This window comes from Myxine glutinosa, chromosome 7, assembly GCF_964187855.1.
Source record: "Myxine glutinosa chromosome 7, kmMyxGlut1.1, whole genome shotgun sequence".
In the NCBI taxonomy this organism is placed as follows: Eukaryota; Metazoa; Chordata; class Myxini; order Myxiniformes; family Myxinidae; genus Myxine; species Myxine glutinosa.
This window is the reverse complement of record NC_136267.1, coordinates 33,340,691-33,353,169: the sequence shown is the minus strand read 5'-3', so window position 1 is coordinate 33,353,169 and position 12,479 is coordinate 33,340,691. Positions and strand designations below refer to the sequence as shown.

The window sequence follows — 12,479 nt, the reverse complement described above, 5'->3', positions numbered from 1 at the left end:
GCATGTGATGGTAGATTCAAAATCAAGGGAAGTTGCTTGTAGTTGGCATGCAAGGGTAGATTCAAAATCAAGGGAAGTTTCTTGTAGTTGGCATGTGATGGTAGATTCAAAATCAAGGGAAGTTGCTTGTAGTTGGCATGCAAGGGTAGATTTAAAATCAAGGGAAGTTTCTTGTAGTTGGCATGTGATGGTAGATTCCAAATCAAGGGAACTTTCTTGTAGTTGGCATGTGATGGTAGATTCCAAATCAAGGGAAGTTTCTTGTAGTTGGCATGCAAGGGTACATTCAAAATCAAGGGAAGTTTCGTGTAGTTGGCATGTGATGGTAGCTTCCAAATCAAGGGAAGTTTCGTGTAGTTGGCATGTGATGGTAGCTTCCAAATCAAGGGTAGTTTCTTGTAGTTGGCATGTGATGGTAGCTTCCAAATCAAGGGAAGTTGCTTGTAGTTGGCATGTGATGGTAGCTTCCAAATCAAGGGAAGTTTCGTGTAGTTGGCATGTGATGGTAGATTCCAAATCAAGGGAAGTTTCGTGTAGTTGGCATGTGATGGTAGCTTCCAAATCAAGGGAAGTTTCGTGTAGTTGGCATGTGATGGTAGCTTCCAAATCAAGGGAAGTTTCGTGTAGTTGGCATGTGATGGTAGCTTCCAAATCAAGGGTAGTTTCTTGTAGTTGGCATGCAAGGGTTGATTCCAAATCATGCCATTTTTGTGAATGGAAGAAAGAATTGTCTGCTATTGTGTAAAAGACATTCCTCCACAATGTGTTAGAGATTTGAAGGTGCAAACACAGCTCATGTGCCAAAATGGCTCCATGACCACTCCAGCTCTGACCATGTTGGATGCACAACTGGACAGATGGGGTTTAATCGCCACTGGTAACGATTGTAAAATGAACTACATTGCCCTCTCCAGCATTACATCCCCCAACCAGTTGTGGAAATACCTTGTTGATACCCTTGTCATTCACTTGATATTGCACTTATTAGGCTTCCAGTGAGGTTCCCACTCGAGGCCTAATATTCTTGCAAGGATTACTGTTGTTATTCGCACACAATTTGTGGAGACGAATTCCCGAGAAAACCGTCATAGCTCGCTCTACGAATCTTTAACTCATTATAGATACCAATGTAACTTGGTGCATCATGTATCTTGTTTGTGCAATTTCGACTTACATTGGCTGCCATTGCCTATTACGTCATAAACCGAAAACATCTTCTTCTCCAGAACCGCTGAATGGATTAATGCGAAAAACCAACTTCTATGAAACTGCTTATCCAATCGATACGAAACTTGAAATATATGTTTACACACAAATGGGAGAAAAATATTTGCAAACTATGACATCATCATTCAAGTGGTTTGGCCGGCATCTTGAATTTAAGCAAAATAATAAATAAATCTTTTCTCCAGAACCACTCAATGGATCAATCCGAAACCTCATAAGTATCATTGAATGCATGTGAGGATTTTTTTTTTTTGCAAGCTATGACATAATCAGTCACATGGTATGGTGGCCATCTTGGATTTAAGGGAGAAAATTGAAAATCTATATCTCCAGAACCACCTAACGATCCAAACCCAAATTTACAGATATTTTCGAATACCCATGACGAAAATTTATTGAAAATGATGACGTCATCAGTCACGTGGTATGGCGGCCATTTTTCCTGGAAGCCTGCCATCACTGCTCGCAGTTCTAGTCTTGCTTTTGTTATCGCTATCCCTGTGGTGCTCAATGCTCAAGGATCTTGCACTCTATAGTTTCCTTCTCTTTCATGTAGGTGTATTGATGCACGACCAGAGGCCGAGATCCAATGCTGTCCACAGGAGCCCACAATAACTGAGGGGATTCTCGAGGTGACAAGGCCGAAGAATGATTTTAATCGTAATGTGATGATCCAGGCAAAAGCGACGTGCAATGATGGAACCCGACTCGTGGGCTCAGAAATTATCAGCTGCCAAGGATCTCACTGGCCTACAGAAACCCTGTCATGCCAACGTGATGGTAATTATGATCATAAATAATTATTATCATTTATATCTTGTGAAAAGTGTAAAAGTAGAATGCTGGACACAGTGAAACATAGATAGATAACAATTGTTCGAGTTTGAGTTTTTCAATTTCCTCATCAAATCATTCTATTTCAAACAAAAATTCAATCTCTTACAGTCATTCCTTTCTACATTCTCTAAACTCACCTTCATTCCACCCCTCCTCTATCATTTTGAAAGGGATCTCTGACCTGAAAATCACAATAAACCATGTTTGTAATAAATGTTCGTTTTTCATTAATCATCCACTTTCTAAACTGGTGTTGGGCTAGCGGCTAGGGTGCCGGCTTAGGATACCTAGGATCCTGGGTTCGAATCCCGGTCAATCGCTGAAATTAACGCCAGGGGGGTTGACTCAGCCTGTCATCCTTCCGAGGTCGGCAAATTGAGTACCAGTTAACTGGTAATTCCCTGCTTGTCGTTAAAGGCGGCAAAAAGGGTTGGCGTCAGGAAGGGCATCCGGCCGTAAAACATTGCTTCAAAAAGGGGACCGAAAAACAACAACAACCACAGTTCCCGAAAAAGGCCCACCCCCGCTTGCGGGGAAAAATGGCCTCTAAAGGTGGGTTTTTTTTTTTGTTTTTTTTTTTAAATCCACTTTCTAAACTCCCCCCTCACCCTTCCCCTCCAAAACTCCCCCTCACCCCTGCCTTTCAATTCTCCCCCTCACCCCTGCCTTTCAATTCTCCCTCCTCATCCCTCTCCACCGAAACCCTCCTCACCCCTCCCCTCCTAAACTCCCCCCTCACCCCTCCGCTTCAAAACTCCCTCTCACCCCTGCCTTTCAATTCTCCCTCCTCACCCCTCTCCACCGAAACCCTCCTCACCCCTCCCCTCCTAAACTCGCCCCTCACACCTCCCCTTCAAAACTCCCCCCTCACCCCATCCTTTCAATTCTCCCCCTCACCCTCCCCTCCGAAACCCTCCTCGCTCCTCTCCTCCTAAACTCCCTCCTCCCTCCTCACCCCTCCCCTTCAAAACTCCCCCCTCACCCCTCCCCTTTAAAACGCCCCCCCTACCATCTTTCTCCAATTCCCCCCGCCCCTCCCTCCTCCTCCTCAAAGCTCCCTCCTCCAACCTTCGACTTTGCCCTGCTCCCCTCAAACAACACCTCACTGTGCCTCTTCCCATCACCATCAAACCATTTGTCCTCCTCAACCTTCCCTTTCTCCTAACCCTTCTGCAATGTCCGACACACCATCAACAGCCCTCCCTACCCCCTCCCTCTCACCCCTCATCTTACCCTGCCCCTCCCCTCCCCTGTCCTGTACCCGATGCTCCCCCTCCCTCTTCCTTAACGGCATGTACCTCAAACATCCTGGGCCTTCGCTCAATCCTGATTGATCTCTCCATACAGGTTGCTTCTGACAAACCAGACATAATCTGCTTAACAGAAACTTTCCTCCTTCAAGATTTATCTGATTCCTTAATATGTCTTCCTGGTTACTCCCTCCTCGGGTATGATAGACCTGAGCCTCGTCCTGGTGGTGGGGTTGCTATCTTTATCAAAAACTCTCTTCCTCACTTTCCTTGCACTGCCCTCTCTCCGCCACTCCCCCAGGAATACCTCTGGCTACAGCTTCCTCTCCACTCCCACCTTTTGTTCATATGTGTTCTGTACCGTCCTCCAAACAGTGATGACTCCATTTACATCTCCCTGTCTGACAACCAACTTCTATCAACTCATCCCAACTCTCTCTTCCTCATATGTGGCGACTTCAACTGGCATCATGCCAGCTGGCTGGGTGTGGGTTCCTCTCACACCAGCCATGGCACCTCAGCAAAGGACTTCTACGACTCATTGGGACTGACACAATCTGTCAATTTCCCGACCCGGATCTCAGTCAATGGAGTATCTTCTCTTCTAGACTTGGTTATGACAAACTTCCCTGCAAATGTCTGCTGCTCTTCTTCTGCTCCAATCGGTTCTTCTCATCATTTCCTTGTTAAAGTGGACATTTTATCTTCAGCGCCGATGAGTGTTAAAGTATCCTCAGCACCGACGAGTCTGGCATTTCACTCAGGTTGACTGGCACGGTCTTCAAGCAGCCATCAATCATCTGGACTGGTCTCCCATCTCTTCTGCCTCTGACATCAACTCTTCCTGGGAATTCTTCCAAAGTAAACTGCTCTCTCTCATGCACAGACTTATCCCATCTCGTCTTCAGTTGTCATACCCTTCCTCCCGGCATGGTACACTGAAGCTTGTGGTGAGGCAGTTGCCATGAAGCAACTTGCCTTCACCTCATGGAAGGCTAATCCAACTGAAGGTAATCTCAGTTCCTTTCACCAAGCTCGGAACAATTGTGTGACTACCCTCAGGAGAGCCAGAAAACAATATCTCTCCCCTCTCAAGACTGAACTCTCAAACCTGTCTCCTTCCTCCAAATCCTGGTGGCATCTGGTCAAATCTGTTTCTGGTGTTTGTTCCCCTTTCATCCCCTCCCTTACCTCAAACGGCAACACAGCTGACACCACACGTGAAAAAGCCGAATGCGTCAACTCTGTGTTTGCCTCAAAATATTGTGTCCCAAACCCATCTCTCTCTGTACCCACCTTTCCCAGTCGAACCCAGCTGCTCTTGGACTCTGTGTCTTTCTCTCCTGACAAGGTGGAGAAGTTTTTGTCAAACCTCGACTCTGATTCTGCAACTGGACCAGATGGAATCAGCCCACGGGTCCTAAAATCCTGCTCTGCCGCTCTGTCTCACCCTCTCTCGGTTCTCTTCACCCTCTCTTTTGCTCAACGTCATCTGCCATCTGCTTGTAAATCAGCCAACATTACAGCTTTACACAAAAAGGTGCAAAAACAGGTCCTCGCAACTACAGACCAATCAGCCTGCTCCCAATAATCAGCAAGGTCATGGAATTAATCATCGCTTCTGACATCAAATCCTTCCTCTTCTCCAATGGTACACGGAATCTTGTGGTGAGGCTGTTGCCCAGAAACAACTTGCCTTCGTCTCCTGGAAAGCAAATCCAACGGAAGGAAATCTCATTTCCTTTCACAAAGCCCGAAACAAGTGTGTGTCCACCCTCAGGAGAGCCAGGAAACAATATCTCTCCGTTCTCAAGACCGAACTCTCTTATCTGTCTCCCTCTTCCAAATCCTGGTGGCGTCTGGTCAAATCCGTTTCTGGTGTTTGTTCCCCCTCCATCCCCTCCCTTACCTCAAACGGCTACACAGCTGACTCCGCACGTGAAAAAGCTGAATGCCTCAACTCTGTGTTTGCCTCTAAATCTTGTGTCCCAAACCCATCCCTCTCTGTACCCACCATACCCAGTCGTACCCTGCTGCTCCTGGACTCCGTGTCCTTTCCTCCTGACAAGGTGGAAAAGTTTCTGTCAACCCTCGACTCTGATTCTGCAACTGGACCCGACGGCATCAGCCCACGGGTCCTAAAATCCTGCTCTGCTGCTCTATCTCACCCTCTCTCTGTTCTCTTCACCCTCTCTTTTGCTCAAGGTCAACTGCCATCTGCTTGGAAATCAGCCAACATCACCGCTTTGCACAAAAAAGGTGCAAAAACAGATCCTAGCAACTACAGACCAATCAGCCTTCTCCCAATTATCAGCAAAGTCATGGAATCCATCATTGCTTCTGATATGAAATCTTTCCTCTTCTCCAATGGCTTGATCTCTGATCATCAATTTGGTTTCAGACCAGGTCACTCTACTCTGGACATGCTGCTTCTGCTGTCTCAACAATGGATGGAGGTCCTCAATGCCAAACAGGAAATTAGAGCTGTCTCCCTCGACATATCACGTGCCTTCGACACGGTCTGGCACCCCGCTCTGCTCACCAAACTCTCCTCCTTTGGTATCCATGGAAATCTCAACGCATGGCTGGCGGACTTCCTCTCTAGTCGTTGTCAACGTGTGGCCCTGAATGGGTTTCTCTCATCTCCTCTTCCTGTTCAGGCTGGAGTTCCCCAAGGCAGTGTTCTGGGCCCCGTGCTTTTTCTGGTCTTCATCAATGATCTCTCTGACTCTCTCGAAAATCCTCTCTATCTCTTTGCTGATGACTCCACTCTCTGCCGCTCCATTCCTCTTCCCTCAGATCGGCAGTCTGCTGCCTCCTCACTCTCTGAAGACCTGGACAAAATCACAGACTGGTCAAACAAGTGGAACATGTCTTTCAATCCTGACAAATCTCACACTCTTACTATGTCTCTCCGAAAAGATCGACTGGACAACCCTCCCATCTACTTTCTCAACAATCCTCTCCAAGAAGTTCTGTCGCTCAAGATTTTGGGTCTCACTATCTGCCATGATCTTTCTTGGGAAAACCACATTTCCAAGCTGGCCTCCAAAGCCAGTCGCCGACTGGGCATCCTCCGTCGTGCGAAGTCCTTCCTCGGCACACCTGAGCTCCTCACCACATACAAGGCTTTCATCCGCAGCTCAATGGAATACTGTTCTCCCCTATGGGCCGGTGCTCCTGCCTCACACCTAGCTCGGCTTCACGCTGTTGAAACCAAAGCTTTCAGAATTATTGGAATCTCCCGCGATGAAGCTATCTCTGAGGGCCTTTCACTCACTCACCGCAGGCAGGTAGGTGGTCTTTCTGTCTTCTACCGACTCCTCTCCGGCCTTGCACCCCCAGCTCTCTCTGTGCTCTGTCCCCCAAATATTCCTACAGGTCGCACAAGATCTGCCAGCAACCCTCTGATGGTTAAACTGCCGAAATCCCGGCTCTCCGCTCACCTTCACTCTTTCATTCCTCTTTTCTCCCGCCTCTGGAACAAACTCCCTCACTCCCTTCAATCCCACTCCTCCCTCCAGGTCTTTAAAACAGCTGTTCACCACCATCTCTTATCTTCCCCCATCCAAAACCTTGATCTTTTCTACCCCCGCTAATTCACCCCAGATCCACCTTGTTTGAAATTCCAACTTCTTTCCTGGAAGTCCTGGCAGTGTCCATATGTTTTATACCTCTCCCACTGCCCCCTTCCCAAGCCCCCCCCCCCCCAAAGCCCTCGCCCTCTCTCAGATCTCTCGATGTCTCCATGTCTCTCGGTCCCTGCTCTCAAATGTTGTGTTTGTGTCCTTCCCCCTCTCTCCCCATCTTGTCTACCGCTCCCTATGTTATATGTTTTATGTGTCGGTTTGTCTTTCTGTGTGATTAATGTTCGCTCTTTCACGAGCCTCGATATTGTATACAAAAAAAAAAAAAAAAAAAAAAAAAAAAAATGGCTTGATCTCTGTTCATCAATTTGGTTTCAGACCAGGTCACTCTACTCTGGACATGCTGCTTCTACTGTCTCAACAATGGATGGAGGTCTTCAATGCCAAACAGGAAATCAGAGCTGTCTCCCTCGACATATCACGTGCCTTCGATACGGTCTGGCACCCTGCTCTGCTCACCAATCTCTCCTCCTACGGTATCAATGAAAATCTCCACGCATGGCTTGCGGACTTCCTCTCTGGTCATAGTCAACGTGTGCTCTTGAATGGTTTTCTCTCATCTCCCCTTCCTTTTCAGGCTGGAGTTCCCCCAAGGCAGTGTTCTGGGCCCTGTGCTTTTTCTGGTCTTCACCAATGATCTCTCCGACTCTCTGGACAGTTCTCTCTATCTCTTTGCTGATCACTACACTCTCTGCCACTCCATACCTCCTCCCTCAGATCGGCAGTCTGCAGCCTCCTCACTCTCTGCAGACCTGGACAAAATCACAGACTGATCAAACAAGTGGAACTTGTCTTTCAATCCTGACGAATCTCACACTCTCACTGTGTCTCTCCGAAAAGGCCGACTGGACAACCGTCCCAGCTACTTTCTCAACAATCCTCTCCAAGAAGTTCTGTCCCTCAAGCTTTTGGGTCTCACTATCTGCCATGATCTTTCCTGGGAAAACCACATTTCCAAGCTGGCCTCCAAAGTCAGTCGTCAACTTGGTATCCTCCGTCGTGCGAAGTCCTTCCTTGGCACACCTGAACTTCTCACCACATACAAAGCTTTCATCCATAGCTTGATGGAAAACTGCTCTCCCCTTTGGGCTGGTGCTCCTGCCTCACACCTAGCTCGGCTTTACACTGTTGAAACCAAAGCTTTCAGAATCATTGGAATCTCCTGTGATGAAGCTAACTCCGAGGGCCTTTCACTCACTCACCGCAGGCAGGTAGGTGGTCTTTCTGTCTTCTACCGACTCCTCTCCGGCCTTGCTCCCCCAGCTCTCTCTGTGCTCTGTCCCCCAAATATTCCTACAGGTCGCATAAGATCTGCCAGCAACCCTCTTATGGTTAAACTGCCAAAATCAAGACTCTCTGCTCACCTTCACTCTTTCATTCCTCTTTTCTCTCGCCTCTGGAACAAACTCCATCACTCTCTTCAATCCCACTCCTCCCTCCAGTTCTTTAAAACAGCTGTTCATCACCATTTCTTATCTTCCCCCATCCAAAACCTTGATCTTTTCTAACCCCGTTAATTCACCCCAGATCCCCTTTTTGAAATACCGACTTCTTTCGTGGAAGTCCTTGCAGTGTCCTTCTGTTTTGTATTCCCCCCCCCCCTCTTTCCTACGCCTCCTCCCCCCAAGCCCTCTCCCTCCCACAGATCTCCCGATGTCCCTGCTCTCAAATGTTGTGTTTGTGTGCTTCCCCATCTCTCTCCATCTTGTCTACTGTCGACATTTGGATCTTCAGTCGACATTTGCTATCTAGACATCAGCAAAGCCTTTGACTCGGTCAACCACTGACTTCCCCTTCAGAAATTTACCCGCAGCGGAATCACAGGAAATGTCAAGGAGCGGCTGCCGACATTCCCAACTCCGAGGCAGTTTTGGGGTCCCTTTTCAGTGTCCTCTCCGACAGGGCTCCTGCACCGAGCGTTGTCCCTCAAAGCTCTGTCATTGATCCCCTCCTATTCATAATCTACATGAATGACCTGCCCGATTGCCTTGTTAGCCAATGCCTGCTCTTTCCTGATGATGTAAAACTCATCTGTAACAGAAGGGAGGCCCTGATTATGCAACGAGACCTCCACTCAATCTCCGTCTGGGTAGCACTCTCGGAATTGCATCTTAGCATTTCCAAATGCCAACACCTGTACACAAAGGTACAAATAATGAACCGATTTTATCCCTACATGATTAGTCTGAGAATACCTTTCCCTTCCCAGCAGCAATTCAAGTTTAGGACCTGGTGCTTCTATTTGACGGTTCCTTGAACTCATCGGCTCAATGTGATGCGGTTGTGCCAATGGCCCAGCGGATGTTATTTAGCATTAAATGTGTCTTTCATCATCTTCCACCAATGGTGTTTGTTTATCCCTGCCTGTTCAGCGTTCGTCCAACCTCTAATTGAATATTGTGTCCAAACATGTCCCTTAGTCTTCAACGCAACAGCGTCAAAATCAAACGTGTCCAAGGCTTCTGACCCAGATGGTTGTCAGACTCTCTGCCCTCTCGTACCACGTCAGCCTTTCCCACCTAAACCTCTTCTCCATGGAGTACCAGCACGTCAGAGGGGATCTTATCGAGGTCTTTAAGATTGTATGGGGTTATGAAAACCTTGTCCGAAATCAGTTTTTCATTTTTAGTCAAGATAACGCCTGGCGTGGACACCCTCTGAAAATCTTCAAGCTGCGAGCGCGAAGGAATTTCCACTCCTCGGCCTGTTCCCATCGAATTGTGAACCTGTGGAATTCCGTCCCTTCCGATATGGTTCTAGTGCCATCAATTGCTGCTTTTATAGCTAGACTGGATACCATGTGGGCCCAGCTAGTCGCAGACATTATCTAGCCTTCCTGTCAATAAAATTTCATCCTATTTAATGGGTTTTTTTAAACCTTTTTTATTAACCTTGTCTGTACTGTTCTTCGGTTACCCAAACTAGTGAAGTTTATGGTCGTGTGAAGGAATCGTTTGCATATTGCTGCTCTCTTTGTTATCCGAAGTGATGTGTTTGTGATTGCCTTGTGTGTTGGTTGATTTTGCGTGAGGCATTGCAATTGATATTATTGACTGTTGACTGAATGCCATGTGCATGGAGAGTGAGGTGGGGATTGTCAGGTATCTCTCCAGCAGGAGAAGTTGGTTGATTAATATTGAGGTGGTGTAAGTGGGATTCACATCTTTCTGAGGTGAGGAAAGTTGTGGATTTTGAGGGTTTTTCTGTCATATGGTTTTGGGTTGGATAATGTTCCATAATGTGTATACAGTATATTACTAAACCTGGTGTTGGGTTCATGGTTAAGGTGGCTGACTTAATATCTTAGGGTCCTGAGTTTGAGCCCCTGTCATGCCATTGATGTGGTGGTGGTGGTGTGGGGATCAAAACCATGTTCGGAGGAGGCTAGGGAGGATGTGCGGGTTTATGTCATCGAGAATTAATCTTTCCCACATCTTCGATGGCATACAAGGGAGGAACATCATTGGTCTGTATGAGGCTTCGTTATGAACTGTCACCGAGAAGCTTCACATATCACTTCCTGCCTTTTATCCTTTTTATTTTACTTTCCTTTCACAATGTCTATCTTTTGAATGTCATTTGAAACATGTTGCAATTTTTTGCAATGTATTAACACTTTATTTCCGTCTTTATCAATCCCCTCCCACCAATGCCTCCCATTCAACAGGCCGCAATCGAAAATACCATTGAGCTCCATCTGCTCTTCCATGATTTCACCTTCAATTCCACAATGCAAGGAGACTTTGAGGGAGGAGAAAGGGAAGAACACTTTTAAAGTAAAGGATGATCAGACCCAACATGTACACTCGTTTGCAACAGATAGAGAAGTGACTCAAGTGAGGGAGGGTGAGGATGAAAAGATCTGGGTTCCTCAGGTGTGAGCAAAATGGCCGATGGGTTTGATGAAGGGGAAGAAAAATTAAATTCTGAAAAAGGGAAGTGTGAGCGAGAGCCTGATCGTGAAGATGAGGAGCAGGTAAAATAGAATGCTCACACCTATTCAATATTACATGGGCAAGGGTTCACTCGATCATGAGGAAATACATAGGTTTGACACATAACTGGAGACTCTAGCCGAATGCCGATGCAGCAAAAAACAATCAAATTCAAGGGTGACTTAAGTTAAAAGGTTAAAATTGCAAAAGAAGTCGTTTTAAGACATTATCTATCTCACTACAAAAAGTTAAAATTTAGACAATCATTTCCTGAATGTCAGTTCATGATGATGTAATCACCCTTTGTGCTTTTTGGGGTTGAAGGTTTGAAAGACAAATTTTATTTACTTTGAACTGAAAATTCAACAAGGTCGTTATTTCATGCAAAGGGAAATGAAACAATTTTCTTTAATCAAACTGAACAAAACGATGTTCTTAATCAAGAAAAGATGCAAATTGCGGTTTATGAAAACAATGTCTGATTGGATGGTGTGTCAATCTCTTAATAAACATCCTTTGTTATCATAGACTGATGTTTTAGACCTAACTCATGTGTACGTGTATGCACACATATGTACATACAAGCTGCATTGTGTGCATCGACAACATGCTGTTACCCTGTCTGCACACGCGTCTGGCTCACGGAGTGCGTACTTGGATCCACCGCCACTACTGACCTTGAGGCCTCTTGACCACGGATATATCGATGGCCCAGAGGGTTGTCAAGCAACCGTGGACGCCGGCAAAAGGAATTGCACAGAGCAGGATCCTCACGTACACGGTCACATTACCTACTCATTGGTACAAGTAGCTGAGCTAGGGTTCACACCCTCAACAAACACCTGAGTACTTATTACGGTCGAGCGGAACCGTGGGGCAGCATTGGCTAATCGTGGGGCCAATCAGTGAGGCAAAACTCTCGTCTATCTATTACATATTATACACTATATCTAATCAATCAAAGAAAGGACACAGACGAGCAGTTTTGGAATGTAACAATTATTTATTTACACACACACACAACCAATCTATATAATAATACCGTAAGGACTCGACTTTGTTATCCCTTTTACGCCGCACCCAGTGACCCCATGCCCACGGCACTAATGCATTTTCCATCTACGAACCGCGCTCTTTGTTTATCACGTACAGCCATACTCGAAAAATCTGAATTCGCCGACTTTGGGACCCAAAAGCATCCGATTATTGGCCGATACGACGCCATCTTACGACACCATCGTATTGGCGTCTGCTGGGCGAAGGCGATGGTCAAATGGTCTTTATCGTCATTTTAATAAAGTTAAATGGAGTGACGTTTTTTGAAGTTTGAAGTTTTTTCGAATCGAAGTGAAGAAGTTTTTGAAGTTTTGATTTTGGAAACGTTAAATGGAGAAACAGTTTCACAGGAAGAGAATGCGATGCGATGAAGAGGAATCCATCTTTATTTTATTTTTTTGAACCACAAAAGATTGAAGCTTCACGAAGTCAAGGATGTGAAACTACGTGAATGTAATAAAATAACAAGTACAAAAAGTTTTAATTAAAACAAAAGCCGCGTCGATGTTACACAATGCCTAGATGCA

General features: G+C 46.1%; 1 protein-coding gene across 9 annotated transcripts in view; it reads left to right on the top strand.

Moving 5' to 3' along the window:
- Window positions 1-11,423, top strand: part of LOC137430452 (complement factor H-like) — a 184,686-nt gene extending 173,263 nt beyond the window's left edge. For 5 of the 9 annotated variants that reach the window (XM_078781414.1, XM_078781413.1, XM_078781416.1 and 2 more), the window contains 2 exons: window positions 1,784-2,007; window positions 10,629-11,423. In XM_078781414.1, coding sequence (XP_078637540.1) covers window positions 1,784-2,007; window positions 10,629-10,651 — 247 coding nt within the window. In that variant the 3' untranslated portion in view covers window positions 10,652-11,423. Of the gene's footprint in view, window positions 1-1,783; window positions 2,079-8,695; window positions 8,843-10,628 lie in introns of those variants that run through there. The other 4 variants (XR_013624046.1, XR_013624045.1, XR_013624048.1 and 1 more) reach the window with 1 other exon arrangement.
- The last annotated feature ends 1,056 nt before the right edge of the window (window positions 11,424-12,479 follow it).